Source organism: Podarcis filfolensis (genome assembly GCF_964270895.1).
Source record: "Podarcis filfolensis genome assembly, chromosome: 7".
Classification (NCBI taxonomy): Eukaryota; Metazoa; Chordata; class Lepidosauria; order Squamata; family Lacertidae; genus Podarcis; species Podarcis filfolensis.
The window spans coordinates 90584897-90612640 of NC_139603.1; the positions used below are offsets into that span (position 1 = coordinate 90584897).

General features: G+C 50.4%; 2 protein-coding genes across 3 annotated transcripts in view; one reads left to right on the top strand and one right to left on the bottom strand.

The window, feature by feature from the left end:
- The window catches only part of SLC52A2 (solute carrier family 52 member 2), a 304222-nt gene that overhangs the window by 57548 nt on the left and 218930 nt on the right, over positions 1-27744 (top strand). The gene's annotated exons all lie outside the window — the stretch shown is intronic.
- HSF1 (heat shock transcription factor 1) overlaps positions 1-27744 on the bottom strand; it is a 38700-nt gene that overhangs the window by 5758 nt on the left and 5198 nt on the right. For both annotated transcript variants that reach the window (XM_083622103.1, XM_083622102.1), the window contains exons 2-9: positions 22226-22334; positions 21196-21332; positions 19827-19951; positions 5846-5921; positions 5036-5097; positions 3834-3930; positions 3580-3716; positions 1348-1605 (exon numbers count right to left, since the gene is read on the bottom strand). In XM_083622103.1, the coding sequence (XP_083478229.1) occupies positions 1348-1605; positions 3580-3716; positions 3834-3930; positions 5036-5097; positions 5846-5921; positions 19827-19951; positions 21196-21332; positions 22226-22334 (1001 nt within the window). The remainder of the gene's footprint in view (positions 1-1347; positions 1606-3579; positions 3717-3833; positions 3931-5035; positions 5098-5845; positions 5922-19826; positions 19952-21195; positions 21333-22225; positions 22335-27744) is intronic.

A 27744-nucleotide genomic window follows, 5' to 3' on the forward strand; every position in this document is an offset into this window, starting at 1 on the left:
ACCTGTCTCCAAATATGCCACTGAGAACTGGGCATCCTCTGCTAGGACCCATGTGCTTCTGCCAGTGCCGCAGGACCACCCTCTTATCTGGCCCAGGGAACCCCCTCCTGAATTTTGGAGCCTTCCTTCCTCCACCGCTGACAGCGCCACCACTCTAGCAGGCGATGAGGGAGGCCAGGAGTCCACAGCCAGACTGGAGAGAGAGAGAAAGGAAGGGAAGGGGCTGCCGCCTCTTGCTCTCCTGGGAACCAGGTGCTCCTGGCTTCCCTCACTGACCACCCGCTGGCTCTTGTGGCTAAGCTGTTGGGATGGGCTGGCTAGAAGTTTAAAACCAGCCTTAAGATAGTCTGCTCCAAGACCTGGAGGGTCAAGACATCCACAGCTGGCTCTCCTGGCACTGCAAAGAGATCTCAGGATCCCTGGGCTGGAGGGGAATCCTGGCCTTTCCTCTTCTCGGGACAAATGGAGACATGCAGAAGCCCAGCTCCCCCTGAGCCTCGGCTGCAGCAGAGGGCTGAAGAGGCCAAGATGAAACAGTGCGCCTGAAGGTTGGTGGTTCGAGCCCACCCAGGGACAAGTGGGGGAAAGATTCCTGCATTGCCGGTGGTTGAACCAGATGACCCTTTCGTGTCCTTTCCAACTCTATACAGTTCTATGACTCTATGGAAGAAGCTCAAGACTTGCAGGCCGGGGGGCAGACTAGCCTAGTGATCTTCTCCCTTGCAAGTTAGCTTTCTTCCAGCCCCATAGCCTCCAGCTTCAGATCGAATGGCTTCAGTCCAGCTGCAGACTCACTGCCTCTGCCAGAACTGATGCGAGAGCATGAGAAGAGCCTGGCTGCTAAATCAGCCCAGTGGCCCATCTTGCCCCACAGTGGCCAACCAGGTGCCCCAGAGGGAGACGGGCAAGCAGGATTCGAGTCTGGGACAAAGTGGCTCAGCTCAGGGCTGCAGCAATTGGCAATCCAGGCTGCACCGTGCCTGAAGAACGGGCTACAGCCACTTTGCGAGAGGCAGCGCTGGACCAGGACTTGAGAGACCAGGTTCACATCGCCACTTGGGCCAGTCACTGCCTCCTCTCAGCCCAACCTCCCTTGAAGGGTTGTGGGGATAAAATGAGGAGGAGCACCTAGTGCACCACCTTGAACTCCTTGGGGGGGAAGGTGGGATATAAATGCTGTCAATAAAACCACCCCCCTCCCCCCGGACAAAGAAGCAGGTACGCAAAGAGAAAGAGGGTAGGGATAAGGATGGCGATGGTGACGGCAGGACAGGGTGAGGGACCCACTGGATCCAGCCCGTAACCCTCGGGCAGCAGCCAGGTGCTCCCTGCGCACCCCACACTTACTTGTCCAGGCAGGCGACGCTGAGGCACTTTTCGGGGGACTGGGCCTGTTCAGCGGCTGTGCTGCTGCCGCCACTGTCGGCAAGAGGGGCTGTGGCCATGACGCCCCTGGGCTTCTCATCCTGCAAGATGGAGTCGATGAAGGCGGAGGGAGAGAGGGGGCTCTCGATGGCAGGAGTGCCGATGGGGCTGGTTTCTTCAATCAGAGGGCTGCGAGAGGGGCTGGGGGGCTCCTCTTTGATGTGGATCACGGGACTACTCCTAAGACAGAAGGATGGAAAGAAAGTAAGACGTGAGCCCTGGGCAGACAGCGGTATTCCTACATGGTCAGCAGCTGCCACCAGTCGCTCTCTACAACAGTGGGTGCCAAACTTTTTCTGGCCCCCACCCCCTTGGTCCCATTAACTCATCCCCAGTGCCCCCTGCCCTACCCTGTAAAAATTATTCAGAATAGCAGTTTGCACACTCCATCAAGGAAGATTAATAATACAATAAACTTAATTCATTAATTCAACAAAACTGAGGAGCGTGATCCAGCGCTACCAGCTTTCCAAAGTCATTTACAGCCCCAGAGCCCCCTTGCCAGGGGACACCACGGCCCACTCTGGGAAACACAGGACTCTCAGACAACCCCAGGAAGCTTCCGCCCTTTGGATCTGCTCATCCTGCCGCACGTTTCCTCTCTTCCGAGGTTTGGGAAATGAATCAGTCTAAGCTCTGCCACCCCCTCCTCCACCCGTGGCTTCTCAGCAGTGGGGATTTTTAAAAGAGAGACGAAGATGGGAAGGGGGGGTGAACATAGTTTCTCTGGCAGATGGAAATTCCCTCCAGTACCCAAACTCCCCGAAACGGCTTTATGTGGGAGGTTCAATTAGCCCCACTGGAATTGTCGCCAGGTATAAAAGAACAAAGCTGTGATGACCCACTTAGGCAAGCATCTGGTTCCCATTTCGAAGCGAAGGTTCCTGGCGGAGAGGCACACTCAGGGCAAGAGACGGGGGCTGCCGCTGTGGCGAGTGATTCTGCCCCATGCCAGCAGCGTCCGGCTCACAACTCAGCTGGCCTTGGGAACTGTCTGGGGCAGAGAACCAGGAAGGTCCCCTCCACTTCAAGGGCCAGGAGATACAGGTTCCTGTACGCAGAGAAGGCTTTGCCAAGCGGACCCTTCATGGCTCAGCAGCACAGGACAAAGGGCTTCTGGGCACAGGGCTCAGAGAAAAACGCCCTTGGTGGCCCTCCAGGAGCTCAGGCTCTGTGCGCAGGGATGGGGAACGTGCGGCTGCAGTGGCGCAGCAGTGGGCTCAGTGCAGCTCCTCCAAAGGGAGTGCCCTCAATGAGGCGAAGGCAGCTCTGCCCATATGCAAAGTTACACAGCAAGAAAGCTCCTGCATCTGCCGCGAATCTCAGGCTGGCATTCCAAGCACCAACAGAAAATGCTGCTCGCACACTTTGGGTCCGTTTACACAGCCAGGCCTCCTTGGGCTCAGCTCAGTCCACCAGCCTTGAGTGAGTCAAAGGGAGCAGAAGGAAAATCAACCACACCTGGGAAGAAGGGGGACTCCTGGGCAAAACCTCTTGTGAACGAAAAGCAGGAGGCGCTTCTCTCTCCCTCCCTCTTTGGGTGGCAGAATTCAGGCTTCCACAGAAGCACACAGTGACCCAGAATACCTAACCCCAGCAAAGGGTGTGTAAATTAACACCCTGTAAGGCCTGGACTGAGCAGTTCTTCTGCGGGAAGAACCACCCTGAGATTACCGCCTCTGAAACTTGATTGGCCCTTAATAATAATAATAATAATAATAATAATAATAATAATAATAATAAAATTTATTTATATCCCGCCCTCCCCGAAGCCGGGCTCAGGGCGGCTAACAACAATAAAACAGTACAACAGTGACTTCCGTGCCACACCCCGTCACTTTGATTTAGAAATTTGCTGAAAATCTTGACTGACTCAAATGAATTTTTAGCTACCCACTTTTCAGCCATCCTGGACACAGAGGGAAAAGTTGCCGGCCACATCTGCCAAAGGCCAGGAGTCGCAAGAGAGCCTTGGCTGGGAGAGAGCCTTGGGGCCTGTGCAGTCGGCAGTTCTGTTCCACCCCCACCCCCCAGGCAGCTTCCCCATTTCTGTGCCTTGGACGTCCCCTCCCCCTGCAACCAGAAGTGCCTGTGCCCTCCAGGCCCATCTGGGCGCCCACACAGGGAACCAAGCAAAGGCGGGCTGCTGCATACCTTCCATCAAGGCTGTTGCTGGGAGAGGCAGAGGGGCTGGACTGGGCCAGTTCTGTGACGTCAGAGATGATGGGGCCGGAGTTGGCGGAGGGGTCCGGGGAGTACAGGTTCGCACCACTGTATGCCGGGGGGGAGGCCTGTGAGGAGGACAGATATTGGCATGAGGCCCTAGGAGCCTTGAGGGCCCAAAAGGTGGTTGCCTCCTTGGGGCTGCCCCGGAGCCCAGCTTCCCTCTGCCCCAGCCAAATACTTACGGAGTAGGGAGGCTGGCTGTGGACGTGCTCCAAAGAGTACTGGCGACTGTACTTGGGCATGGCGTGGGCTGAACTGCTGTCGTTCAACATCAAGGGGCTGGAAGGGAAAGCCAGAGAGAGCCGTGAGGCACAGAGAGCAGAGGCGGCAGGCAGGCACCAAAGGGGCTACCAGACCGTTTACAGAACTTCTGAAGAGATCGCTCCTGACAGGCAGTTTCAGGCAGCCCACCCTCTAGGTCAGGCATAGGCAAACTCGGCCCTCCAGATGTTTTGAGACTACAATTCCCATCATCCCTGACCACTGGTCCTGTTAGCTAGGGATGATGGGAGTTGTAGTCCCAAAACATCTGGAGGCGAGAGTTTGCCTGTGCCTGCTCTAGGGTCAGCTCAGACACTGCAGGATGCTTTCTGGAAGCAGGAGCCCTGAAACGGTTTTGGGTTTGCAGGTTGTGTTGCTACTCTGGCTGACAGGGACCAGAGCAGGTGTGCAGCCCACAGGGGGCTGAGCTGGCCTTGGGGGTTCCTCCCATTTCACTGGACCCAGGAGTGTGGGACTAGCCCACCGAAGCCACTTCATGTGTCCACTCCAGGACTGCCTTCTTGCAAAGGAGCATCTGAGCCCATCTGTAGCCTTAAGACATCTCCTGCTTTCCTGCTGGAGCAAAGAGAGCTGCCCTCTTGCAAAATCATATAGCCATATCCCTTCCTGTGTGTTTGGTTTTAAAGACACCCCCCGCCCCCACCTCACAAGCAGCATGTAGGTGCTTCTCAGCCTTATGCAGAGGAAGAAAATTAAGAATCACAGAATTATAGAATTGTAAGGGACACCAAGGGTCATCTAGTCCAACCCCGTCATATAGGAATCACAGATCATAAAGCTACAAAAAGGAGACTCAAAGCACAACAGAAACATAATCAATGGATCAGGAGTGGGGAGGAGGAGTGTTTAGGGGGGAATGAGCAGATAACCATGCCCAAAGTATTCCTGCAGAAACGGCAGGAGTAGAGACAGGAAGAGGCAGGCGCAGATGGGAATTCCTCCCAGAGGTGCTTCTCGAGGGCAAGTCTGGAGTTTTCCAGGTGCAAATGTCTCAATGAGAGGCTGGGCTTAAACGCCACGGATGGTTCTTGAGAGTCACCCTGGGAGATGCTCCCAGCCAAGAGGAGAATCAAAGCACGGCCTCTGGATGAAGCCCACTTACATCTTCCTCTTCACTCCAAGGATACGGTTGGACTGCACCAGCGAGATCAAGAACTGGATGAGCTGTGGGAGAGAAAACGAAATGTCACCAAGCGCAATGCACACTTCTAGCTGGAGGAGGGGGGATCCTGCTGGACTGAGATCCAAAGGCACTCTGGAAAGGACCACCCTGCTCAGATCTCCCCCAGCACACGCACAGCTGACCACCAGCATGTAAAACCCAGCAGGCTGGACTCAAGACCTCTCCCAGTGACAGGTATGTGGGGTTCTTTCATGAGCAAACAGAAGCCGCTCTGTACATGCTCTGTAGTCCATGAGCGCTTTCTGATGTGGAATTGGCACTGCTCATGCACGCAGGGGAAATTGCTGTTATTGGTTTTAGAACGGTGCATACTCAGGGGAAAAATATCTGTGCATGTGCCCGAAAGAGGTGGAAGGGGGGAATCCCCCTACATTCTGCGAGGCTCTCCTGACTGGTGTGTATGGCAGGTGGTGGAACAGCAACACAAATCCATGACCGAAAAAACAGAATGTGGGGATCTGATGGGCCAACTACGCAGAGAGAGAAATTGGATCGGAAAGACCGTGATATAAAACTTCCAATCTAGAATCATGCCAAGGCAGTGGAAGGCTGGCTGAAAGAGGTCTTGTTTCCTGTCCTTAAGAGACAACGGCCCTTCACCCTCGAGGCTCTGGGGGGTCCATTGGCCAAGCCCCCTGCAGGTCAGCAGCCCCAGGCCTCCAGCTGACTGTGTGGCCTGCAGGGCAGGGAGGAAGCTGCCTTTTGCTGAGAAGTGAAGGCTGGGCTTACCTTGTTCACCACCTTCTGCTGCTGGGCGTGCTTCTGCCGCAAACTGGCCACCTCCCGCCACAGCGCTTCGTTCTCACTGAAAAGGAAGAAGGCAGCCAAATTAGCCTGGTCATGTCTGTGAGAGTCACAAGTGCGGCAGCCTCCCCGTCTCTACTTTCTCCTTTTCATTCTGAATTTGGGCATTTAAACGACCCAAGCTTTTTGTTTGAATTCTGCAATAGAGAGAGTCTTCCTGCCACAAAATAGAGTTGGGGGGGGCTGCTTCATGCTGGCACCCAATGCCCAGGTGGGATGTGGAAGCACCTGCCTTCTGCAATGCTTTTTGAAGAGGCTGGGCACTTCAGGTGTGGGGTGGGCAGGATGGCTCAGAGCCTCGCTCCTCCAGCCAGTGGCCCGACAGAGGACCCTTACTCCACCTGAGCTAGTGCTGCCCTCCGGCCCACTCTTCCCCCTCCATGCAAGTCTCCAGGCTGTACTCCAAAGGGACTGTGGAAATACTATTTCATGGATCAGAGGACTGGGGACTGAAAGGGGGATGGCTCAGGGTGGCTCAGGACTGCAGCTGAATGCGGCCTGGTGAAGACAGAAAAAGCTGCAGCACAGTAACCGATTCGTTTCAAGAAGCTGATGGAAACCGACTCCTAGGAGATGCTGAGAAATCTGTGCTGCCCCAGCTCCAATCCGTTTGGGAGCGGCAGCTTTCTTGCCTGCCTGAGGAAGCCTGCAGGGCTGAATGAACATCTCACAGGGCCCTCAGCACTTAAAATACGGTGCCCCCATAAATATCCAGTTCAAAATAGAAACAATAAACTGTAAATCAAAAGTTTATTTTTTTCAAAATGAAACAAAACCTACAGAAAGATGGAAAATAGTGTTTATTTTTATATACTTCCACTATTTATATTTGAAAAATATACATGCCCATTTTTATTCTGGGCTAGACATACTGGAAGCTTCATTTACTTTTAAAATTGCTGTTGTTGTTGTTGTTGTTTATTAAATTCCTATACTGCCCTTCATTTGCATCACACTTTAAACATCAAAGCAGCTTGCGGCAGCTAGCCGTATAAAAGCAAGCATCACAAAATTTGCAAAAGCAATTAACGACCCAGAATGCAGGCAAGCAATAAAAAGCAGCAGAAATGCGCAGACACCCAGCGCTCTCTCCTTGGGGAAGCTTTTCATATAGGCACGCGGGTGGGTGGTCCACCAAGTGAAACAAATTTGAGGGAGGCAGGTCGGTGGGCAGCTATTCAGCACCACAGCTAAAGGAGCCTCTCCCTTCAGGGGTAGCAAGGCAGCAACTGGGCTGGGGGTACATCAAGGGAATGCCTCTGCTTGTGGGCTCCCCAGGCACATCTGGGTGGCGGCTGGTGGAACCCGGATGCTGAGCTAGAGGAGGACCCTGGGTCTGGCCCAGGAGGGATGTCCTAGCAGTGTCTTTGGAAAACCCTGACCATAATTTCCGGCAGGTTTTCTTAGGGAAGTACCCCAAACTGGGAAGACCCCATTTCACACCCTTCCCTATTTCACGCATTAGCAAGGCAGAACTGGAAGCAGGATGTCTCCTCAGGAACAAGAGGGCTTAGAAACTCTAAAACCTAGCGTAAATTTATTGTAACTTTGGATAGAATTGTAGAGTTGGAAGGGACCTTCAGGGTTGTCTGGTCCAGTCCAATCCCCTGCAATGAAGGAATCTCAGCTAGGTGCTGTCGGTGATGTAGCTGCAGCCATGGTATGCTCTCTCATCAAAGACAGAGGCTACCGAGGTTCATTTGCCACTAAAAAGCCCCTCCCCACAAACTGTGCTTGCAAATACAAAAGTATTTGAGCCCCCTGAAGGCCTCTCAGGATCAGGGCGGTCGGATCCTGGGTCAGATGTTGAGCCCCACCTGCCTCCTCACTTTACAAACTGCTTGGGAGGAGGATGTGGAAAGGTAGGCCTGGGAGTCTGGACTCTGGCCCTCCCCTGGGGGCGGGGAGGGGGAGTTTTAAGAGAGGCAGGTGGGCAGAGGGTAAGAGTTTATGTCATTCTGGTACAAAATTGGATAAATAAAACACTCCTAAGATCTTTTCATAACCCCTGAAATGAAACCTTTGAAGTCGGCCCATATAAACTCTTCACCGCCATTTAATTGCTCTATAAAACAGTGTGCGAAGGAAAGTCTTTGAGTTTCCCTCCTCCCACTCAAAAAAAGGGCTGTTAACTCTTTGCAGGCCTTCTGGAGACCGCCGCCCCTCTGCGTGCTCTCCTAAAAACTATGAGGCCGCTAGAGGAGTCAGAAGACTGTCCCTTTGCTCTGCTGATGATGGGAGGCGGTGCACTGGGTGTGGGTGTGGCAGAAATGGCACCCTATGCCTTATATATGGCTCACATGGGGATTGGGGAGCTAGCTCAGGGTCACCTGGTGAGCATCATGTCCAAACTCGGCCAAAACTCTGCATCATATGGGTTCCAGATCTTTCTGCAGAGGACGGACAGCCCCCTGGGCTTTCCTGGAGCCGCCCTAGGAAAGGTGCTCACAAATGCACACAAAATTGCACCGCTGAAGGCGGCAAGCGACAGCTGACTCCTTCCACAGCCTCAGTTGCACCCAACACTCCGATCAGCATTTCCTTCCCACAGGCAGCCCCTACTTTGCCCTGGTATTTCCTGAGTGCAGAAGACCCATTTTCTGCTCGCAGGAAGCTCTGGGGATGTGCTAAAGAAAGGCGTCTGCTGGTCACCCGCATTGTCCTAAGGTGGGGTCTCCAAAGGGGTCCCTTGCAGAAGGGATGAAAGGTTGCTCTCAGTTAGTAGGTGGATGTTTGTGATCCCAGGACTTATTCTCTGCAGGGTGGGAAAACACTTTCTGTTTATAAAAATATTTATAGAACGCTATTTCATTTGAAAAAATCAAAGCAATTTGCAACAAAAATGTATAAAACCATGCAGTAAAAACATGTTTTTTAAAAAAAGGTTATAAACAGACATCAATAAACCACTGCAGGGAAATGTATTCTTAATTGCCTGCATAGGCCTGGGGGAATAGGAGTTTTCAGTAGACATATAAAAGTTAAACCAGAAGGCACCTGCTTATTAGAAACTGAACAGGCAACCACCGGCTGCACCAACTCCTTTGCAGAGTGGCTGGGGAAACCCAGCCAGATGGGCAGGGTATAAATAATAAATTATTATTATTAATAATAATAATAATAATAATAATAATAATAATAATAATAATAATGTGTGGGTTCACCCCACTCCTTCCAAGAAAGAGGAGCTTCTCCACCCACACATTCCCTTGGCTCTGGTCTTTAAACAAAAGGCCCTTGCGCCAGGGCACTTGGGGACCTGCATGGGGACTGGGGTGTTACAGACCCTCGCAAGTCATTACGATGAGAGGCATGCCATGTGGTGGGAAAACCAGGGGTGCAGTGGGTGGTTTGCGCCTGCAGTTCAGAATTAAAATCCTCTGGGGAACTATTTTAACAGGATTCTGAAAGGAGCCCCCTCCCATTTGGTCATTACAGCGCTGGGAGATGAGGCCATCAATCGAGGGTCCCAGCACGGCACTGCTGAGCCCTCTGCCCTCTCCCCTGCACTGTGCAATGTTTAAACATCAAAGGGAGCCAGGGTGGATGGTACGACTCAGAAAGAGCAGAGAGGGGCTTGCCGCACAGCACCTGTAGACAGGCCTTGTCAAAGGCCTGGAGGAAGCCAAACAGCGACTTCATCACATGGCTGCTGGCAGGAATTTGGGAGGAAGGGAAAGGAGAGTCTTGCAAAAAAAAAAAAAGAATATGGCAAGGGTGATAACAGCAGGTGCCCAAGTAGAAGCAGCTAAGAAAGGAGGGAGATGCAGCCATCTTGTTTGAGGGGTGGGCTTGTTGCTGGCTTGAGCCTGCTGCCTCTTCACTTTGCAGGATGCAAAGCTGCTCCCTTCTCCAGAATCAAACGGAACTGGGCAATGGCTGCACAGGGTCAAAGCCTGCCTGTCCACAGTAGGGAAACAAAAATCCCAGACTGCACACCACAAGCTCTGCAAGGGCGGCAGTTTTTTCTATTTTTCAGAAATCTGATGGGCTATACAAAACAACGTATTAAACACAAACACAGACACACACACACAAAATGGGTCTGGGAGAATTAAAATTTCTTTGGTGCTGAAATGACAACAAGGTTGGCAGGTCCATACAGGAAGGGAATGCCACAATAATGGGGCCACCACTGCAAAATTGTCTCAGCAGTTGCCACCCGCCTCACCTCAGACTGGGGTGCTGTGGGTGACATGGTGCTGCTAAATTGCATGGGGCATTAAAGGTGGGATAGGGATGCGGGTGGTGCTGTGGGTTAAACCACAGAGCCTAGGACTTGCCGATCAGAAGGCTGGCGGTTCGAATCCCTGCAATGGGGTGAGCTCCCGTTGCTCGGTCCCTGCTCCTGCCAACCTAGCAGTTCGAAAGCACGAAGTGCAAGTAGATAAATAGGTACCGCTCCGGTGGGAAGGTAAACAGTGTTTCCGTGCACTGCTCTGGTTCGCCAGAAGCAGCTTAGTCATGCTGGCCACATGACCCGGAAGCTGTACGCCAGCTCCCTCGGCCAATAAAGCGAGATGAGCGCCACAACCCCAGAGTTGGCCACGACTGGACCTAATGGTCAGGGGTCCCTTTACCCTTTACCTTTAAGGTGGGCCCTGACACTTCATATATAACTGTGGTCAGGTTTTTTCTGCCACTAGCCCAAGATGATGAAAGCGACCCCTTGCCAGGAGTAGCGCCCCCCCCACTACAAAACCTGATCGCAGCCAGAACAGGCTGAACACCATGTCTCTGAAGAGATGGAGCACCTCCTCTTGGTACTTTTCCCGGCCCTCCCCCAGCACCCTCCCCTGGGGCAAGTGGTGGGTGCCCGTTGAGAGGCCACTTTAGGCGCAGGACAAGGTGCCTCGGCACGCAAAGCAGCAAGCCTACAGTCAGAAGCACAGGTTTTCCTGGCACGGCCTCAGGACGCAGCTGGCAGCGGCTCACACATCTGAGCCCGCCATAAACTACGACTTCAGCAGTCCTTAACCTCATGGAACACCGTGGCCAGTAAAACCAGCTTCAGATGATCTCAAGCAGTGACTAAGCCCAAAGCGCAGCTGTGCGCAAGGAGGAAGAAAGGAGAAGGAAAAAAGACAGACGCAGAGCGAGAGAGTTCACAACGAGTGTCTTGCTCAGAGCCCATCAAAGCAATTCTGAGACGAAGCTGACGGTTGACTGTGGGCCAGCAAAGTCCCCCGTGACAAGCAGGGGCTGCGGTGCAACTCGCCAGAACAGCTGGAATCCATGCAGCATCTCGCACAGAGAGGCAGTAACACACCACATTACAACCGTCTAATGTAGAGGTCATAAAAGCCTGGCCCAGCGTCTCTGCCTCAGGCAGGATCAGCCAGAAGACTGGAGTCGTTAAAGTCAGCAAGGCGGAGAGGGCCGTGCACACTATGTGTGTGGGTGCAGGGGGGAGACCAGCCCTTCAGACAGGCTGTGGAGTCACCCCACCGCTCCCATCACTCCTGACCAGCGGCTAAGCTGCCTGGGGATGGTGGGAGTTGCGGCCCAACACCTGGGGCTCAAGAACACTGGCCGTGGCTTAAGACACCTGAAGCCCAGAAGATGGAGCAGAAGCAGCTTCCCCACCAGCCCCACAAGGAGGAAGTGGAGGGCTGGAGCTGGACTAGAAAGAACATGAGAAGAAGCTGCTGGATCAGGCCTGTGGCCCAACCCGTTCAGCAACCTGCTCTCACCGTGGTCAGCCAGATGCCCCCGTGGAAAGTCCAGAGGACCCAAGCAGAAGAGCCCTCTCAGGTTCCAGCAACTGAGATCTAAAGGATTGCTGCCTCTGATCCTGGTGGCACAGAAGAGCCATCGTGCCTTCTACAACCCTCTCCTTCATGAATTTGCCTAATCCTCTTTTAAAGCCATCCGGGTTGGTGGCCACCAATGACTCCTCGGCAAAGGCATTCCACAGTTTGCGCTGCATGAAGAATCTTCCCACATTCAGAAAGCTTCACCTGCCTTCCATATGCACCCCTCAGATGCTCCAGCTAATTGGAGCTCTTGACAAGGCAAGGCTGAACCTGGAAACATGGGCCAGGGGGCAGAGGGAAGAAGGAAACTGACCGGCCAGCTTCCTTGGCTAGGCTAGGCTGGAGCCCCACGAGCTCTGACTCTTGGTGCACAAGGGGGCCGGGGTCACCGTCAGAGAGGCAGGAGGCCACCATGCCACCACTCTGGTTTTCTGAAGGATGAAGCCTACTTGATAGGAGACAGCTGGAAAGGAAGAGGCCAGGGAGCCTCCTCCACGCCAGCGCTCCAGTCTCCTGCACCTCCTTAATGGAAGCAAGGCATTTATTTCCCTTCCCTGAGATTTACAGCCATTCTTCTTCCCCTTGTCCAGGCCTTGCAAGTGATGTCTCATTCCCAAACCTCAGCCAGCTGCACAGGCAGGGTATTGGCCTCCTCCCAACACAGCACACGGCAGAGTGCCGGCAGGGAAGCCTCCTTCCTTGCCCTGGGGGGAGGCAGGTGGGGGGAGTCTTAAAGGAGAGAATCGGGAACTCAAGAGGCTGGCTGCTGATCCTGGCAAGGGCTGGGCCAAGCCTCCTTTTCAAAATAAAGGTAAAGGGACCCCTGACCATTAGGTCCAGTCATGACCGACTCTGGGGTTGCAGCGCTCATCTCGCTTTATTGGCCGAGGGAGCCGGCGTACAGCTTCCGGCTCATGTGGCCAGCAGGACTAAGCCGCTTCTGGCAAACCAGAGCAGCGCACGGAAACGCCATTTACCTTCCCGCCGGAGCAGTACCTATTTATCTACTTGCACTTTGACGTGCTTTTGAACTTCTAGGTTGGCAGGAGCAGGGACCGAGCAATGGGAGCTCACCCCGTCGCGAGGATTCGAACCGCCAACCTTCTGATCGGCAAGTCCTAGGCTCTGTGGTTTAACCCACAGTGCAATACCTGTCTTGAAAAGTGATGAAATTGGCAGCTGGAAACTTGATCCAACCCACTGGGAAGCACATGCGCGCGCGCACACAGGAGGGGGAGATAATTTCCCCCGAGATCCCCTTCTACCCCCCCATTTAAACCAGTGGTTCCCAAAGTGGGTGGTAGCGCCCCCTGGGGGTGAGTACCCAGGGAGGTGCTAAGAGGTGAGGGGGCAGAAGTGGGGAAGTGCCTATCCGACTTTGAAAAGCTGGTATCACTGGATCAAGTTAATTGAATTAATTTAATTACACAGTGTTAATTGGGTTTGGAATAACTGTGCAATTCATTGTTACTGTTTCGAATGTTATTGTGCCATGATCTTCCTTAGTGGGCTGTACAAACCGCTGATCTGAATAATGCTTTTTATACAGTAGGGGGCACTGGGGATGATTTGATTGAACCGAGAGGGCAGGGCCCCCGAAACAAAACGCTTGGGAAGCACCAGCTTAAACCAATAATCAGGACACAATCTGCATGCAGAAGGGGAGTCAGGAGAAGCAGCGAACCCTCACGCCACCGCTCCCAGCCTAGACCTTTTTCCTTTTCCTGCTTGTCCACCGCTAGCCAAGGCTGCTTTCGGGCCCCGGGGCCCTGCAGGCCGGCAGCTTCCTCTAATGAGGCATTTCCGAGGCGGCTGGCGGCTCCAGCTTGGCCATCCCTTCTCTGGCTCCATTAGGCCCAAGCTCAGCTTTTCTGCAGCCCGTTACTGACAGACACAATCTTTTCTGCAAATGTTCCAGCGCAAAAAATATCCCCTCTGGTGAGTGTCAGAAGGATAATATATATTGTTGCTTTTGGAACCATAAAGAGAGCAACACAGGTCAGAATTATTATTTGGTATGATTTAGCGGGGGGGGGGGGGAGGAGAAGGAGAGGTGCCGCATCAGGGAAACTAATTCCGTTAGAGGGAAGAAGAGGATGGTGGCGGCAGAAGGCCAGATAAGGGTGTCTGCTCGGATTTATTTTTACCAAGAGAAATTTTAAACCTCCTCGTTCTGTGGGCGACGGGGGCCTTGTAAAAACGGCAGGGCCTTGTAAACGCAGTCTGGCCAGGAGGAAGTACTTGCGGCGTCCCCGCGGCAGGCCTTCGACATGCCGAGCCAAGCTAAACGGAGCCCCCAAAGGCGGCTGGGGGAAGGCCCCGGTAAACACAGGTGCAGTCACCCCGCTCGGCCCCCGCTCCCAGAAATCTGTTTAGAATTAGGCTCACGGAGAAGACACTGCAGCAAGACCAACTGGAGCCCTCCTGCCTCGCTTTCCTGCTTGGAAAGAAAGGCCTGCGAGGATTCAGAGACCAGAGAGAGAGAGAGAGGAGCAGGACCGGCTGATTTCACCTTCCCAGCCTCGCCAACTTGGTGGTGAACTTATCAAAGCTATCATATTTAAGATGATTTGCACCCTTTCTTTTGTTATCCCCCAAAATAGGCCTATCAGGGTGGATAAAAATCAATGATTAAAAAAATACATATCAAAAAAATCGGATTTTTTTTTATTTAAATTGGATTTTTAAAATAAAATGCTTTTGGAGGAAAAATATTTATAAAGATAGTTTTCTATTCAAGTTACATTATAGTCCAAAGGCTATTCATCAGGAACTAAGGATTTGTTTTAAGTTTTTCATGTGTGCTAAAACTCAGTCTAAGTTCTTTTGTAAAAAAAATTGTTTAACCACATCCGTTAACAAACATGGATACATATGCTATAATGCTATTGTTTTATTTAAACAAATTGTTTAAATTGTTATTAAGGAAATTATTTTTCTCCTTCCAATAAAGTACAGCAGAAAAGCTGTCCAAATATAAACAGTTCACTTACTAAATCTGTTAAGTCCTTGGCGATACCTTGAAGTGCTTGCCAGTTAACTAATAAGCGTTCACAGTTAACTTATTAAACCTCACAATAATTTCATAATTATCTGTCTATGTATTTCTAGTAGTATAACCAAATCAGTGATTTTTGATAACTGCAAAAACTACTCTGAAAATTTATTTTTCCAAAAATGAAGCCTTCATCTGGTTGTAAATGTTAAGATTATACCAGCAAAACTGAGTCTTTCTGTAAAAAAATTATTTAAATCAAGTCTTACTGACTAGTGATTTAAATTGTGATTTAAATCAAATCCACCCTGACTCTTATACTGGAAGTTTGGTAGAGGCTGCTGCTGCTGCTGCTGCTGTCACCATTCCACCCCTCAGCAGGAGACCCCAGGGCTGGTTACAATAACATAAATGATACCATTTAAATCAAGCCAACAAGCAAAACAGTCTTATATTAACTAAGAATTTCCAGGCAGGTCATAAACATGTTACATAATTACAGTGATATCCGGATTTACTTTCCACTCAAGGCCAGAATAAATGGGTTAATGTCCACAGCACAGGGATGGCCGCCCTCTAAACGCTGATTGGCTCCAAGCCACCCTATTGGTCCCGGTCAGCCTGGCCAACTGTCAGGGAGCATACTGGGAGTTGGAGTCCAGCAGCATCTTGAGAGTCACCAGAAATGCCCCACCCCGATGCCGTACTTTGAGTGTCAGGTGCTGCCCCACCACTGCAAGCATGATTCCACAGCCAAGATGACCAAAGCAGAGCGCACGCGACTCACCTGGTGCCATTTCCCTCACCACCCTCAGCCTCAGCCCAGCTGGTTGTGGGATCTGGAACCAGGCCTAAGGCCATTACTCTTGCATTTGACATGAGTCTGGCTTCCCAAGCCCCCAAGAAGCGTTTGCTAGGCTCACCTAGGAGACATCAAGCTCAGGAGCTACACGTCTCGTGATAAAAGAGCCAACAGCAGCTTTTAAAAGGCAGCTATCAGGTTCAAAACCACAACCGCTCCAAACTTTAAAAAAAAATCCCTGAAAGGAAGCTTCTGGCTCACAGATTCCATTTTTAGGAGGTGGTTAGGAATTGAAAACAAATGAAAACATAGGAAGGGGAAAGAGAGGCCAGCGGAAGCTGACGCTCTCAAAGGCCGAGAGGGAGATTTTCCAAAGCGAAGCACTGCCAAGCTTGGGCCCCCAAAGCCCACCTGCCTTCCCCACAGCAGCCCCCCTAAGTGTTGTTCTGGCTTTGGAGGGACTGGCTAGTTATTAAACATTAACATCTCCTATACAGCACTATGCACCACAAGGTGCAGGCCCATCGGCCTTTACAAGCATGCATTGGAGGCGGACAATAGAAACATTCCCTTTCGCAGTCAGGGCAGGATTCGAAGCCAGGGCTCTAAAAGCCCCCTTGGGCCAAAATGGCCTCTTGCATTTACCCATCCAACCTTTCACTACAAACACTTTATTCCTTGAGATCTCCCCTGCCCCCTCTTTTTTTTAACACCCAGCGCTTTAAATGCCACGCTGAGAAACATCAGAGTGCTCTTACGCTCATGTCCTGCTTGTGGTCTCCCCAGAGGGCCCACTGGTCGGATGCAGCACCTAAGCTCTTCGGACGCACGCCAAAACATGGGCCTACTAATTTTCCCAATAATAATAATAATAATAATTTATTTATATCCTGCCCTCCCCAGCCGAAGCTGGGCTCAGAGCTGCTAACAACAATAAAAGTAACACAGCATTCTAAAATCAATTCATTATAAAATCAGTTCAAATCAAATTGATGGCAACCACTGGACTAGAGTTCTGTGAGGATTACCAAAGGAGGGGGTCAGGCTGTGCCTCGGCCAAAGGCCTGGTGGAACAGCTCCGTCTTGCAGGCCCTGCGGAAAGATGTCAAGTCCCGCAGGGCCCTAGTCTCTTGTGAAAGAGTGTTCCACCAGATCGGGGCCACGGCCGAAAAAGCCCTCGCTCTGGTTGAGGCCAGCCTAACCTCCCTGTGGCCTGGGACCTCCAAGATGTTTTTGTTTGAAGACTGTAAGCTCTTCCATGGGACATACCAAAAAGAAGGCCAGCTATGTGGAGGTGGACTTGATCACAGCCACCCCACATTAGGCCAGCCTCTCCCTTACCTCCCAACCAAAGACTGAGTGATCTTTTGGGGGGGGGCTAATGAGGGACCAGTTTTCTGTTTTGTACTCCTTGAGGTGCCACTTGAACTGATGGTGTTACAATTAACGAAAAAGAGGGCCAATCTTCCTATGTGGATCTTGTGTTTAGACCCTTCAAGTTCGGGATCGCTAAACTCAAGAAGGCCACTGTAGGTATTGCCCTTACCCCTCCCTTCTTCCAGGGCACTGTGATTTTGCACAGTGAGAACAAGGTGCTCCCGGCAATTGGCTTGGCCTGCGCAGGCCACAGCAGCGGTCAGTAGTTCTGCACTGCATGCAGAAGCTAAGAAGAATCAGCCCAGGAAGCTGCCCTGGGAAGGCTTGTCTCTTTGGGGCCCGTGAGAGTTTGCTACAACCCTGGATTGGCCAGAGGGGAGGACCAAGATGAAGCACAGCTAACAAACCTTCACACTCCTGGCTCCTCAAGAACTTCAGAGTTTATGCTTAAGCAAGTAGGCTTTGTGCCCTCTACGGACAGCAGAAAGCACCCCCTCAGCTTTTTGATCTCTTAAGTCAGTCATTTCCTTGTTTACATGAGGAGTATATATATATATATATATACACACAAGACACACGCGGGCAGAAACACACCAGCACACACACTGTCCCTCCTCCACAGATGAGAAGGGGTTTGGCAACTCACTCCCCTCTTCCCTTGCCCACTCATCACAGCCTCAAACTGATGGTGAGGGGAGGAGGCAAGTTGCCATACCCAGCACTGAGTCTACTTTGAAATACTGTTTTCCTTTTTTTGCAGTTATTGTCAAAATTGGCAGAGTCTTGATGGAGCAGGAACAAAATCACTGTGGAGCTGAATCACCCCTGGTCTACACCAAGGAGAATGAGGTTCTGAAAAGGCACCATTGGGCTTCTTTCTTCTGCCAGATAGGGAGGTGGTACTGAAGCCCTTAATTCCCAGACACCACTGTCTAACCAAGACAGGGAGGCCAAGCTTCGCCACACTATGACCCCGAGCAGCACCGCTGTGGGCAGGCAAGAAGCATGCAGGCCTGGTCTCTGGGCTTGAAGAGGAACTCTAGGGCACAGCCAGGCAACAAGTCCGCCTGGAATACCCTCCCTTCTGTAAGCAGTTTCAAGCAGCTTGGCAAAACCTGACCTTGGCCAGCAACATTTCAGAATGGCCAAAGCCCCACCAGAAAGCCGCAAGACTGGATGACTCAAGAGACCGAGTGGTCATCAAGCTCCACATTCCATGGGCGAGGAGTCAAGCTGTTTACGGCTGGAGGGATCAGAGTTCCTGTCCTGGCAAGAGAACAGCTGGGCCCAAAGCTGCCAGGAGGGGCATCACAGCAGCCATAAAACAGGAAGGGGTTGCTGCTTCAAGCCACTGACTAATCTTCCAGGAAAAGTGGGATTTGCAAGCCTTTGCCTTCATGCCCCCACTCACCAAAATGAGCCATCCTCTGCAGCTGCAGATGATTTACAGAGGGACTTCATTGCTGGCCATCAAACCAGCCTGAAGAAATGTCCCCTGGGCTCCAGAACTCTTCCCTTTAAGTTCTCAAATGTGTGGGTGCAGGAAAAGTGCTCTGGGGAATTCTGGTGCAAGCTAAGCCCTCCTTTCGAGGCTCCACTCCCCAGGGGAAAGCATCAGACACTCCTTCCTGGGTCTCCCCTACAACTGAGCCGGAACACAAACTGCCAACCGCCAGCTGCTCACTGCATGCCTCACCTTCCACCTGTGCCTGGAGAGAAGGCAAGGCAAATTTTTCAAGTCCTCAATAGCCTGGGATAAGCAAACGTTAAGCAGTTGTCCCACACAGGCAAGAAACTCCCTGCTCTGTAAACTCCAAGTGGAGCGCATACGAGCCCCGGGGCTGGATCAGGGCGAAGGGGGCTCATCATGTCCCACATCCTGTTCTCGCAGTGGCCAAACAGAAAGCGGAAGCCCGCAAGCAGGACATGCTGAGTGCAGATGCCTTTCTCCTGCCCTTCACAACTATGGTGGTCTAAAAAAAGGCCTTTCCCAAGTTGGAACCAGCCTGTGCCTCCATCTGTCAGTGTCAAAATAAAGCAGCACTGTTCCACCAAGAGTTTAATTTGTAAAAAAAAATTAATCTTAGCTGCTGATGTAATTTTTAAAAATTAGTACCGTATGTTCCGGCATACAAGACGACTTTTTATCCCTGGAAAATCACCCCAAAAGTCGGGGGTTGTCTTATACGCCAGGTATACGCGTTGGGAAGGAGGAGAGGGAGCCGGTGAGAAGAGGCGCTCCTTCTGCCGTCGCTCCTCCTCCCTCCCCACAGAGGGGGACACGGAAAGTCCTTCCGAGTGCAGCGCTCGCCCACCCGCCAAACGCCTCGCCTCGGGCTGCTGCTGCTGCTGCTGTGACAGCAGAGGCAGTGGAGGGGTGCGTGCTCTGCCCCTGGCGGCGCTCAAACTCTCTAACTCTAAAACTCTAAAATAGAACAGCAAAAGTTGCAGGTCGTTTTATACGCCCAGTCGCCTAATATGTCAGAATCTATGGTATTTATTCTTCTCTTAACAAGGGCACTACTGTACAAGAGGAAAACTGATCAATAACAGGGCAAAGTCCACATGGTAAAGTGCCACAAGTTACACAGCAAGGACATGTCAGAAGGGCTGCTAACTAGTTTAACAACTGTGGTTGCCGCTTGTCATTTTAAGTGTGCTATGGGTGCATCAATAGTTGCTTTGCTATTATTAACGTTACCCTGGCGGCTAATGGGTGATACACCACCCTAGATGGAAGAGACAACGTTAGCATTGAAAACTCAACATGCTGGGTGAGAGAATTGAAGACAAAAACACAGCAGTCCATCACCGGGCAAGAAAGTTTGCTAAGGAGTGAGTTCAATTCCTGCAGCCATCAGGCGGTTAGCATATTATGCTACCTGCCAGCAGAGGGGGCTAGAACACAAAGCAAGGTAGACTCCCCCTCCCAAACCCAGAATACCCTTTCCCCCCTGCCCCTTGCATTGTACATACTGCTTCATGGCTATCAGCTTGGAGTCCATGCTCTCCTGCTTGCCCTTCATTGCCTGGACATCAGTCAATATCTTTGTCACGCTGTCCTGGCGAACCTTGATATCTTCATTCTTTATGCCAGATACCTGCAGGCAGAGGAAGATTTCTTACTTATGGCTCTTCATGGCTTCCAAACGAGAAAATAGCTGGCTGAGCATCACAGACAGAGTGTGCACTGCCTCTTCTCAAAGACAGCTACAGTCAGAGTCCAACAAAGCTGCTGAAGACCAATGCCGTATAAACTGCACACCCTGGCAAAGGCGGTTCCTGAGCCCATCTCAAAAAGTGGTAGGATCACCCATTTGCCAGCACAGCAGGCAAGCACACAGTTCACTGAAGTGTAATTTTATTTGCTTGTGCTTCCCAGCATGCACTGCCACTCTGCTCCTTGGCTACTGCATGGCAGAGTATGATGTACTTCTGAATTTTCTAGCGCTCTCTCTCTCTTTCTCTCTCTCTCTCTGTTTGTCTGTCTTTGTGTGTGTACTGCAATTTTGCACACACACATTTGACTGTTAAAAAAAACACCCTCAAGCATGGCTCAGGGGGCATGGCTCAGGGAAGTAACAGAAACAAGCAAGTTTGAACAGTGGGGGGCAGGGCAGTGAGAGTATGGAAACAGGGGCACATAGGTAAGGGTTCTGTGTAGCTTCTGCCTTCTCCTCAGTTAGGCTAATCTCAGTTTCAGAGAGAAAGCTATTTGCTGCTTTCATGAAACAATTTTGGGAATGCGGTTTGTTGCTTCTGGTGAACAGTTTACATGCACAAGGGGCACTACAGATAAGCAGAGACCGAAGAGGCACGAGGACAGCCAACAGACTGCAGAATTTACAGACAGGCTTATTTAGGGAGCATTCTCAATGCAAGAGAGGTGCACTGATTAACGTGACATGATATGCAAGACATCCTAGCCTACAAGATGGCTTCAGCTGAGCAAGGGACTTCCAGGCTGCTCAGCAAGGCAAGCAGTGCAAAAAGAAAAGTTCAACAAGAGGAGAGATTGCCAGGGCCTCCTGCCATACACAGAAGCACACAGGAGAAGGTGGCGCGTTGGCAAGTTCATATTCTTCTGTGAGCTCACTTATGCATGCGCACACTCTCACCCACCCAGGTGCCTATCACAGGCCACCTCAAATTGGGTGATCTGAGCCAAAGTTCAGACAAGACAAGGCAAAAGCCAAAAACACTGAGAAGGAAGAAGCAGAAATCTGCTCTCTGCACTATCCTGAAGCACCAAGGCAGGTAATGGCTGAAAGAAACAGTGCTGTTTCCATCCCGTTCCTCAAAAGCTCCTTTGAATCTGGGCCAGCGACTGTTACGAAGGACTCACATTGGTTACTTTCCTCTTGATGTTCTCTAGGAGGTGTTCTTGGCCGCGGAGGAAGTAGTGGTGCTGGAATTCAGTGTCATCCTTCTCAGGCTTCACCAGACCACCCTGCTCGATGTGGATTACTTTCCGGAAGCCATCTGGAAGGCAAAGGAGCAGAGCAGGTTGGCAAGAAGGTCAGGAGAATGCTGGAGAAGCCAGCCTGTATTTCACATGCAGCGTAAGCCTGTAGGGCAACTGGACCTCCCAACTCCGAGACTTTGCTTTCCCCCAGCATCAGAACCAGAAAGTAGTATCTGCTGAGTCTGCAGGTTGCTTAATGCTGTCATTTTCCTGAGCCAACTTTCCAAAGTGAATCATACAAAATAGCACATCAGCGAATGATCTCAGCTCCCAAAATGCAAGGCAGGTGTTCCAGGAGGAGGAAACACAAATTGCCTTGCTAGAGCAGAGCACGGTTCACCTAGTCCAAACTCGTCCCCCCCCGAGGCACCTGGCTGGCCACAAGCAGTGATGGACGTTCCTGTTTAGAACTCAGAATACGCCCTCTCTGAAGATGGAGTTCTCGTTTTTCACATTTAGAGCCATTAGCTGTTCACAGTCATGTTCTCCATGAACCTTCTACCTCCTGTTTGAGTCCCACGTAAGGAGGCACAAGCTCCTCCATGACAGACCCCTTGTAGTCCAGCTTGCAGGCCTGGTAATCAACCTTTTCTTTAACCCAGACACTTTTCGTAGACAATGCCAATTCTATGTTAACAGTGCCAAACATTTGATCCTAACCTAATTGTGCCAAGATGATCCGCCGTACGGCAGAAGAGGACTTCACTCTTTTCTTCACTACACCTGAAGAAGCTACTAGGCCAGCCTGAGAAGCCCCTGCACTTTTGCCCACAAGTCCTGCACGGTGCAGCTCATGTTCTGACGAACTGCCAAGGTGCCCTAACCCTACCTTCAGGCAAGCCCCTCGTGTTCACAAGAGACTTCTGAAGTCAAGCACACAAACTGTGCACCAAACAGAGAATATACTTACACATATTCAGCTGCCGGACAAAGCTGGCCATGTTGTTGTGTTTGAAGTATTTAGGAAGGACTTCCTTGGCAAACTGGCCTTGGTCGAAGACATGGAAGCTGTTTCCACTCTGCAACAACAGAAAGAGAGATGAGCAAGGCTGTGCGGCAGCATCGCCACTGACCTCAAGCAGCTGTTCTGGCCCCCATGGCTGGCAACCCCACACAGAGGGGTCATCCTTCAGGGCTTTGCCTCCAGCCAGTAGAAATAGGGGCCAGGTTCAGGCAATCAAGAACCAGATGGCAGCCACTTAAATGCACACAAGGGCAAAACATAAAAGCCCACAGTGGTTGAAGGTAATCACTGATCACGGCATTCAATCATGAGAAACTGGGAAGTCTGGGAAGCAGAAGGGTGGGTACACTGGGCTTAGTCACCTGACAAGTGGATTTTTACACCCTTTACAATGGGTGTGGTTGCTCACACATCACTCTCAAAATGTCAACCCCTGGAAAAAACCCAGAAGAATGTTTTTTTTGGGGGGAGGGGTTCAATTTTTCCATTACCCCCCTGGCAAAACTTTCCTATTTCTACACTACTCTTGGTCCATATGAAGATTTGACCAATAGGATTCTTCAGGAGGCCTGTGCAGAAGGCCTGTGTGGCTTGTTTAGTATCCTAAACCTGAGGAACTCCCTGAGCCAAAGCCCTCTGAGAAATCCACACAGGCAAAGGGTTGACCACAGATCTGCAGGGGGACTGAGCAGCTATTGTAGGCCTGCCAGATGCAGAAACCCGCCTGCTGCAACTATGGCAAAGTGGGCAGAGAGATGAGGCAAAAGGGCAGCCCATGTCAATGGCTGGAAGACTGTGTGGCATCTGCTGATCTTACTGCCTCAGTAGCCAGGCTGCCTTCTTCCTAACTCAGGCACAGAGTTCCCAAGAGCTGGAGGGTGGAGCAAGAGGGGAGGACAGAGAAGCAAGGCAGCCGGCAAGAATGTGTGGCTGACTCACCCAACATTCCTTAACTGGTGCCAACCCCACTGGATAGCACGGCAGCCCCAGAGTTTCAGCTACATACACAGGAGCCAAGTTTCTTAGCTCCACGGCAGACTAGGGAAAGACCTATGAAGTGAGGGACTCAACAGTGCCTGTGGTTTGCTCAGTGTGTCCCCATGTGAAGAACAGATAAGCTAAAACCTTGAGATTTACTTGAGTGCACTGGCCAAGGCAGTAGCTAACTGGGGCTCTCTTATCCAGAACTGTATGCCTTCTCTTAGGAGATGCAAAGACAGAGGGCAGAGGGGAGTCGGAGCAAGGCACTGAGAAGTGCCCACAAACAGCACATCTCTTGGTGCACTGCAGGTGGCCACAGGCCTCCTCTTGCCCTCTGCTTTCTCCATATACAGTCAAATAACACCAAAAACTCAGACGTGTTCCGGTTTTCAAATGTTTTTTAGAAACCAAACATCCGACGAAGCTTCCGATTGAGTGCAGGAAGCTCCTGCAGCCAATCGGAAGCCGCACCTCAGTTGTCAAACCTTTCAGAAGCCAAACGGGCTTCTGGAACAGATTCCGTTCGACAACCGAGGTTTGATTGCATTTTTTTGTTTTGTCTTAACCACATTTCCCTTCCTTTGAGGAATTTCCCTTCCCTCCTGCATGCTCACTTGAGCCAAAGGGCTGCCCAGGAACTCTAGCTTGACAATAGCCATCCCAGCTCAGAATTGCCTCAAGACTAGAAGCTGCCCAGCAGGAGCAATATTTCAACCTTTGACTATGCGAAAAGCATGCAACCCTTTTTACTGAGCAAGATGACATGACTTCTCTGTCTCACATAGCAGGAATTTTATTATCAAAATATAATAGTCTCTACAGGAGACAAAGAGAGAGAGAGATTTCAATCTGGCAGAGTGATATAAAATAGTGAAAGGCTTTTTACAACTGGATTTTCTTTCATGGCAGGAAAAAGCTCTGCCACTGAGTCATCTTCTTTTTAAGACAATTCCATATGGTGGGAGAACAAAACCAGCTAATGCCAATACTAGGATAGGTGGGAACCAAACCAGACCAGCTGTAGACAAATCACAACCCTGCAACAAAAGCATGCTAGCTCCAGAGCAAGAGGACGGCATCTCGGACCACCCAAAAATGCAGCAGAGAAGGATGCGCCGACCGCCAAAGCCCTGCTCACATGCACCCTGCACCTCTCCAAGGTTGCCTACCCTGGGCGAGGGTCTGCTACAAGAGCCCCGTCTCTGGAGCCACCGCTAGCAAAAGGATCACTTGGCACATTGCCCCCAAGCGCAAGGTCACACATCCCCCACATCTCCGCCAGGCCCTTCCTAGTCACTCCAAACACCAGATGTGGGCTTATCCACACAAGAGGCTCCAGCTTGAAAGGATCAGAACACCACTGACTCAAGTGGAAATAAATACCATTTGCTACACCAAGTGCCTAAAATAATGAGGTGCGGTACAAAGTTTTAGTACGCACATGGCCTTAGATCACTCAATACCAAAAGCCAACAATAACCAGGGTCTTACTGTCCACTTATTTGCCTTCTGAAAAAGCCAAGATTCAAGAGTCTGGAGGGACAGGGCAGCCTGATGCTGGAAGAGACAAGGTGCCGAGTTTTTCATTTTCTGTCATTTTAAAGACAGCAAAGCCTGTCTCTGCAGAAGGTGAGATGTGAAGGGCCCAGAAGGGGGAAAACACAAATTTTAAAAGGGGGAAAAGTTTTCTTGAATTTTCCTGAGGATTATTTCAATTATTCCCCAAGGAAAACCTGGAAATTTTGGGAAACACTAAAAAACAAAAACAAACAAAAACACCTCTTATTATTCTCTCCTACCGGCCCACTTTTTTGGGTGGGGGGGCAGTTTAACCCTTGGATCACATCGGAGTGCTGAAGAAGGATAAGGAGATTGCAGAAAAGCCGAATGAATTATTTACATCTGTCTTCACAGCGGAAGATGCAGAGCAGATTGCTGCGCCTGAACTAACTTTTGCAGGCAAGGAGTCCAAGGCCCCCCCCCCAACCCCAAGGATCAGTACTGAGAGCCGTGCTTAACTTGTTCACAAAGGACTTAAAGCTAGGGGTGAGAAGTGAGGCAGCCAAGTGTGTTGATAATACCAAACTGTTTGAGGTGATAAAATGAAGACAGACTGTGCAGAGTTCCAAAAGGATCTCCAAAAGGATCTAATAACTGCACAATGGATTCCATTCCATCAGACTGATGGGGCAGCAGCACTGCAGGACCTCCTCATTGCTTCTGCTGCAAGACCACAAACATTTGGGTCCTCTCCAAATCGTTTCACTCCTGCTGCTCACTACAAGGTCTCTGTAACTAGACCAGGGGTCGGCAAAGTTTTGGTGGCTTGGGCCAGTTCACGATCCCGCAGACGCTGCGGTGGGCCGGAGTGTGCGTGCGTGCATGCGCAAACGCTATTTCCGGTGCGGAGGAGGCATGCGCAGCTTCCCACTGGCTGCAGGAGCTTCCTTCAGCCAATGGGAAGCTGGCAAACGTCGCGGAAGGCAGTCCCCGCTCTGCTCTGGTTTAGCACGCCGCATGGGAGCCAACCGAGTGGGCGGTGGGGGTCCATGGGCCGGTTAAACGACTCCCATGGGCCACTTGTGGCCCATGGGCCTTAGGTTGCAGACCCCTGAACTAGACAAATGCTGGCTCCCTCGGCCTGAAAGCGAGATGAGTGCCGCAACCCCATAGTCACCTTTGACTGGACTTAACTGCCCAGGGGTCCTTTACCTTTACATTTTTACCTCTGTAACTAAGAACGAGTGCCTGAGCTGACTTTTTCCATTATCCCTTCCAGTCTGTTTCCCTTTTGTTGTGTGTCTTAAGATGGTGAGCCTGAGGGAGAAGACTGCCTTCTTATCAATCACTGTAAGCCACTTTGGAAGACCTTTTCAGCTGAAGAGTCTTGAATGTATCACAATTTAAATCACTAGTCAGTAAGACTTTTTTTACAGAAAGACTCATTCTTGCTGGTATAATCTTAATATTTACAACTGCCCCAAATAATCTTACAGAAACCTCTGGAAAATTCATTTACCGAAAAATTTAAGCATTTGGACTATAATGTAACTTAAATAGAAAACTATCATTAGAAAGATTTTTCCTCCCAAAGCATCTTATTTTTTAAAATGTGATTTAAATTTTAAAAATCTGGTTTTTGGGTTTGTTTGTTGATTTTTATCCACCCTGTCTCCCTTCCACCCAACCTTCCATTTCTACCTTGAAAAAATGATCACACACAGCAGGGCCTTTTGGCTGTGACATCTGCCTTTACGAATGCATAAAGTATCAAGGAAGATCCACCTGGCCTCATCATTTGTTAAGAATTTTGCCTTTTGGCTTGGCCTGGGGAAATTGTTGGTTTGTGCTGCTCTTGCTTGCACTTTCTGCCGATTAATTTTTACCTGCTGGTCTAGTGTTGCTATTTGTGTTGTGCTGCTGCTGCTGCTGCCGCCTTTCGCTCTTCTCATTTTTCATTTGTTTATTGCTTTGTTGGTTGCAGTTTAAACTTGGTTTCTTTATTTTTAGCTACTTTGGCTGCCTTGCCAAAACAGGAGGGTGTGAACTCTTTGAAATTAAAATCCATTGCACATTATCTGTCACAATCAATCAAAACTTCAATAAGGTAGATGAGTCAGAAATCTAACATCCAGGTTTAGGGTACATTTCTAAATTCTGATCTTGGCAAGCTGCAGCCGACCTCAGATTGACTGAGTCAATAAAGGCACTTGGGAGAGCTACATGAAGTCAGTAAAGCTTAATTTGGCATATGACACAGACCCTGTGAAGAGGCCATGCTAGTAAGCAATAGTATATTTATTATTTTATTTAGAGTAATTGTAACCTGTTCTTCAGCCAAAAATGCTCCCAGAGCAGCTTACATGAAATCAAAACAAGACACTCCCTACCTACAGGCTAATATGCTAAATAAATAAATAAATACACAATACACAAAGGAAAAGGGACAAGGAAGAAGAGGAAAATAAAATTCAAAACATAGGCACCAATGTCTCCTATACTGACCAGCTGGCATAGTTCAGAGGCTGGAGGAGCCTGATGGAGCTGGCTAGCTGCTAAAGGTGTCAGCTTGCCAATCAATACACAACTATTAGTAACATAATCACAGGGCGCTTTACAATATACACCCATGCCTTGCTTACAAGGGATACTTCTAACATATATGTTCACCACATTTTATCAAGACTGCAAGGAATCTTCCTAGTTTATTAATGGAGGCACATTTATAAGTGACAGCCTTCCGTTGAGATGGAAGCTATCACACAAATCAACTCCAGACCGGCTGTCACTTTGGTCAGCCCACAAAATTATGACCAGGAAGTCTGAAGATAAAGACGGAAAGAACAGTTGTCTCTGGTTTCTAACCCAAGGAAGACAGTCAACACACTCGCGAAGGGTCTACTTCTCCTTTCGGCAGCTGTTGGAAGACCCCGTGGAGCTGAATTTGAGTGGGCATGGGGAGAGAAAAGGAACAGAATTCCATG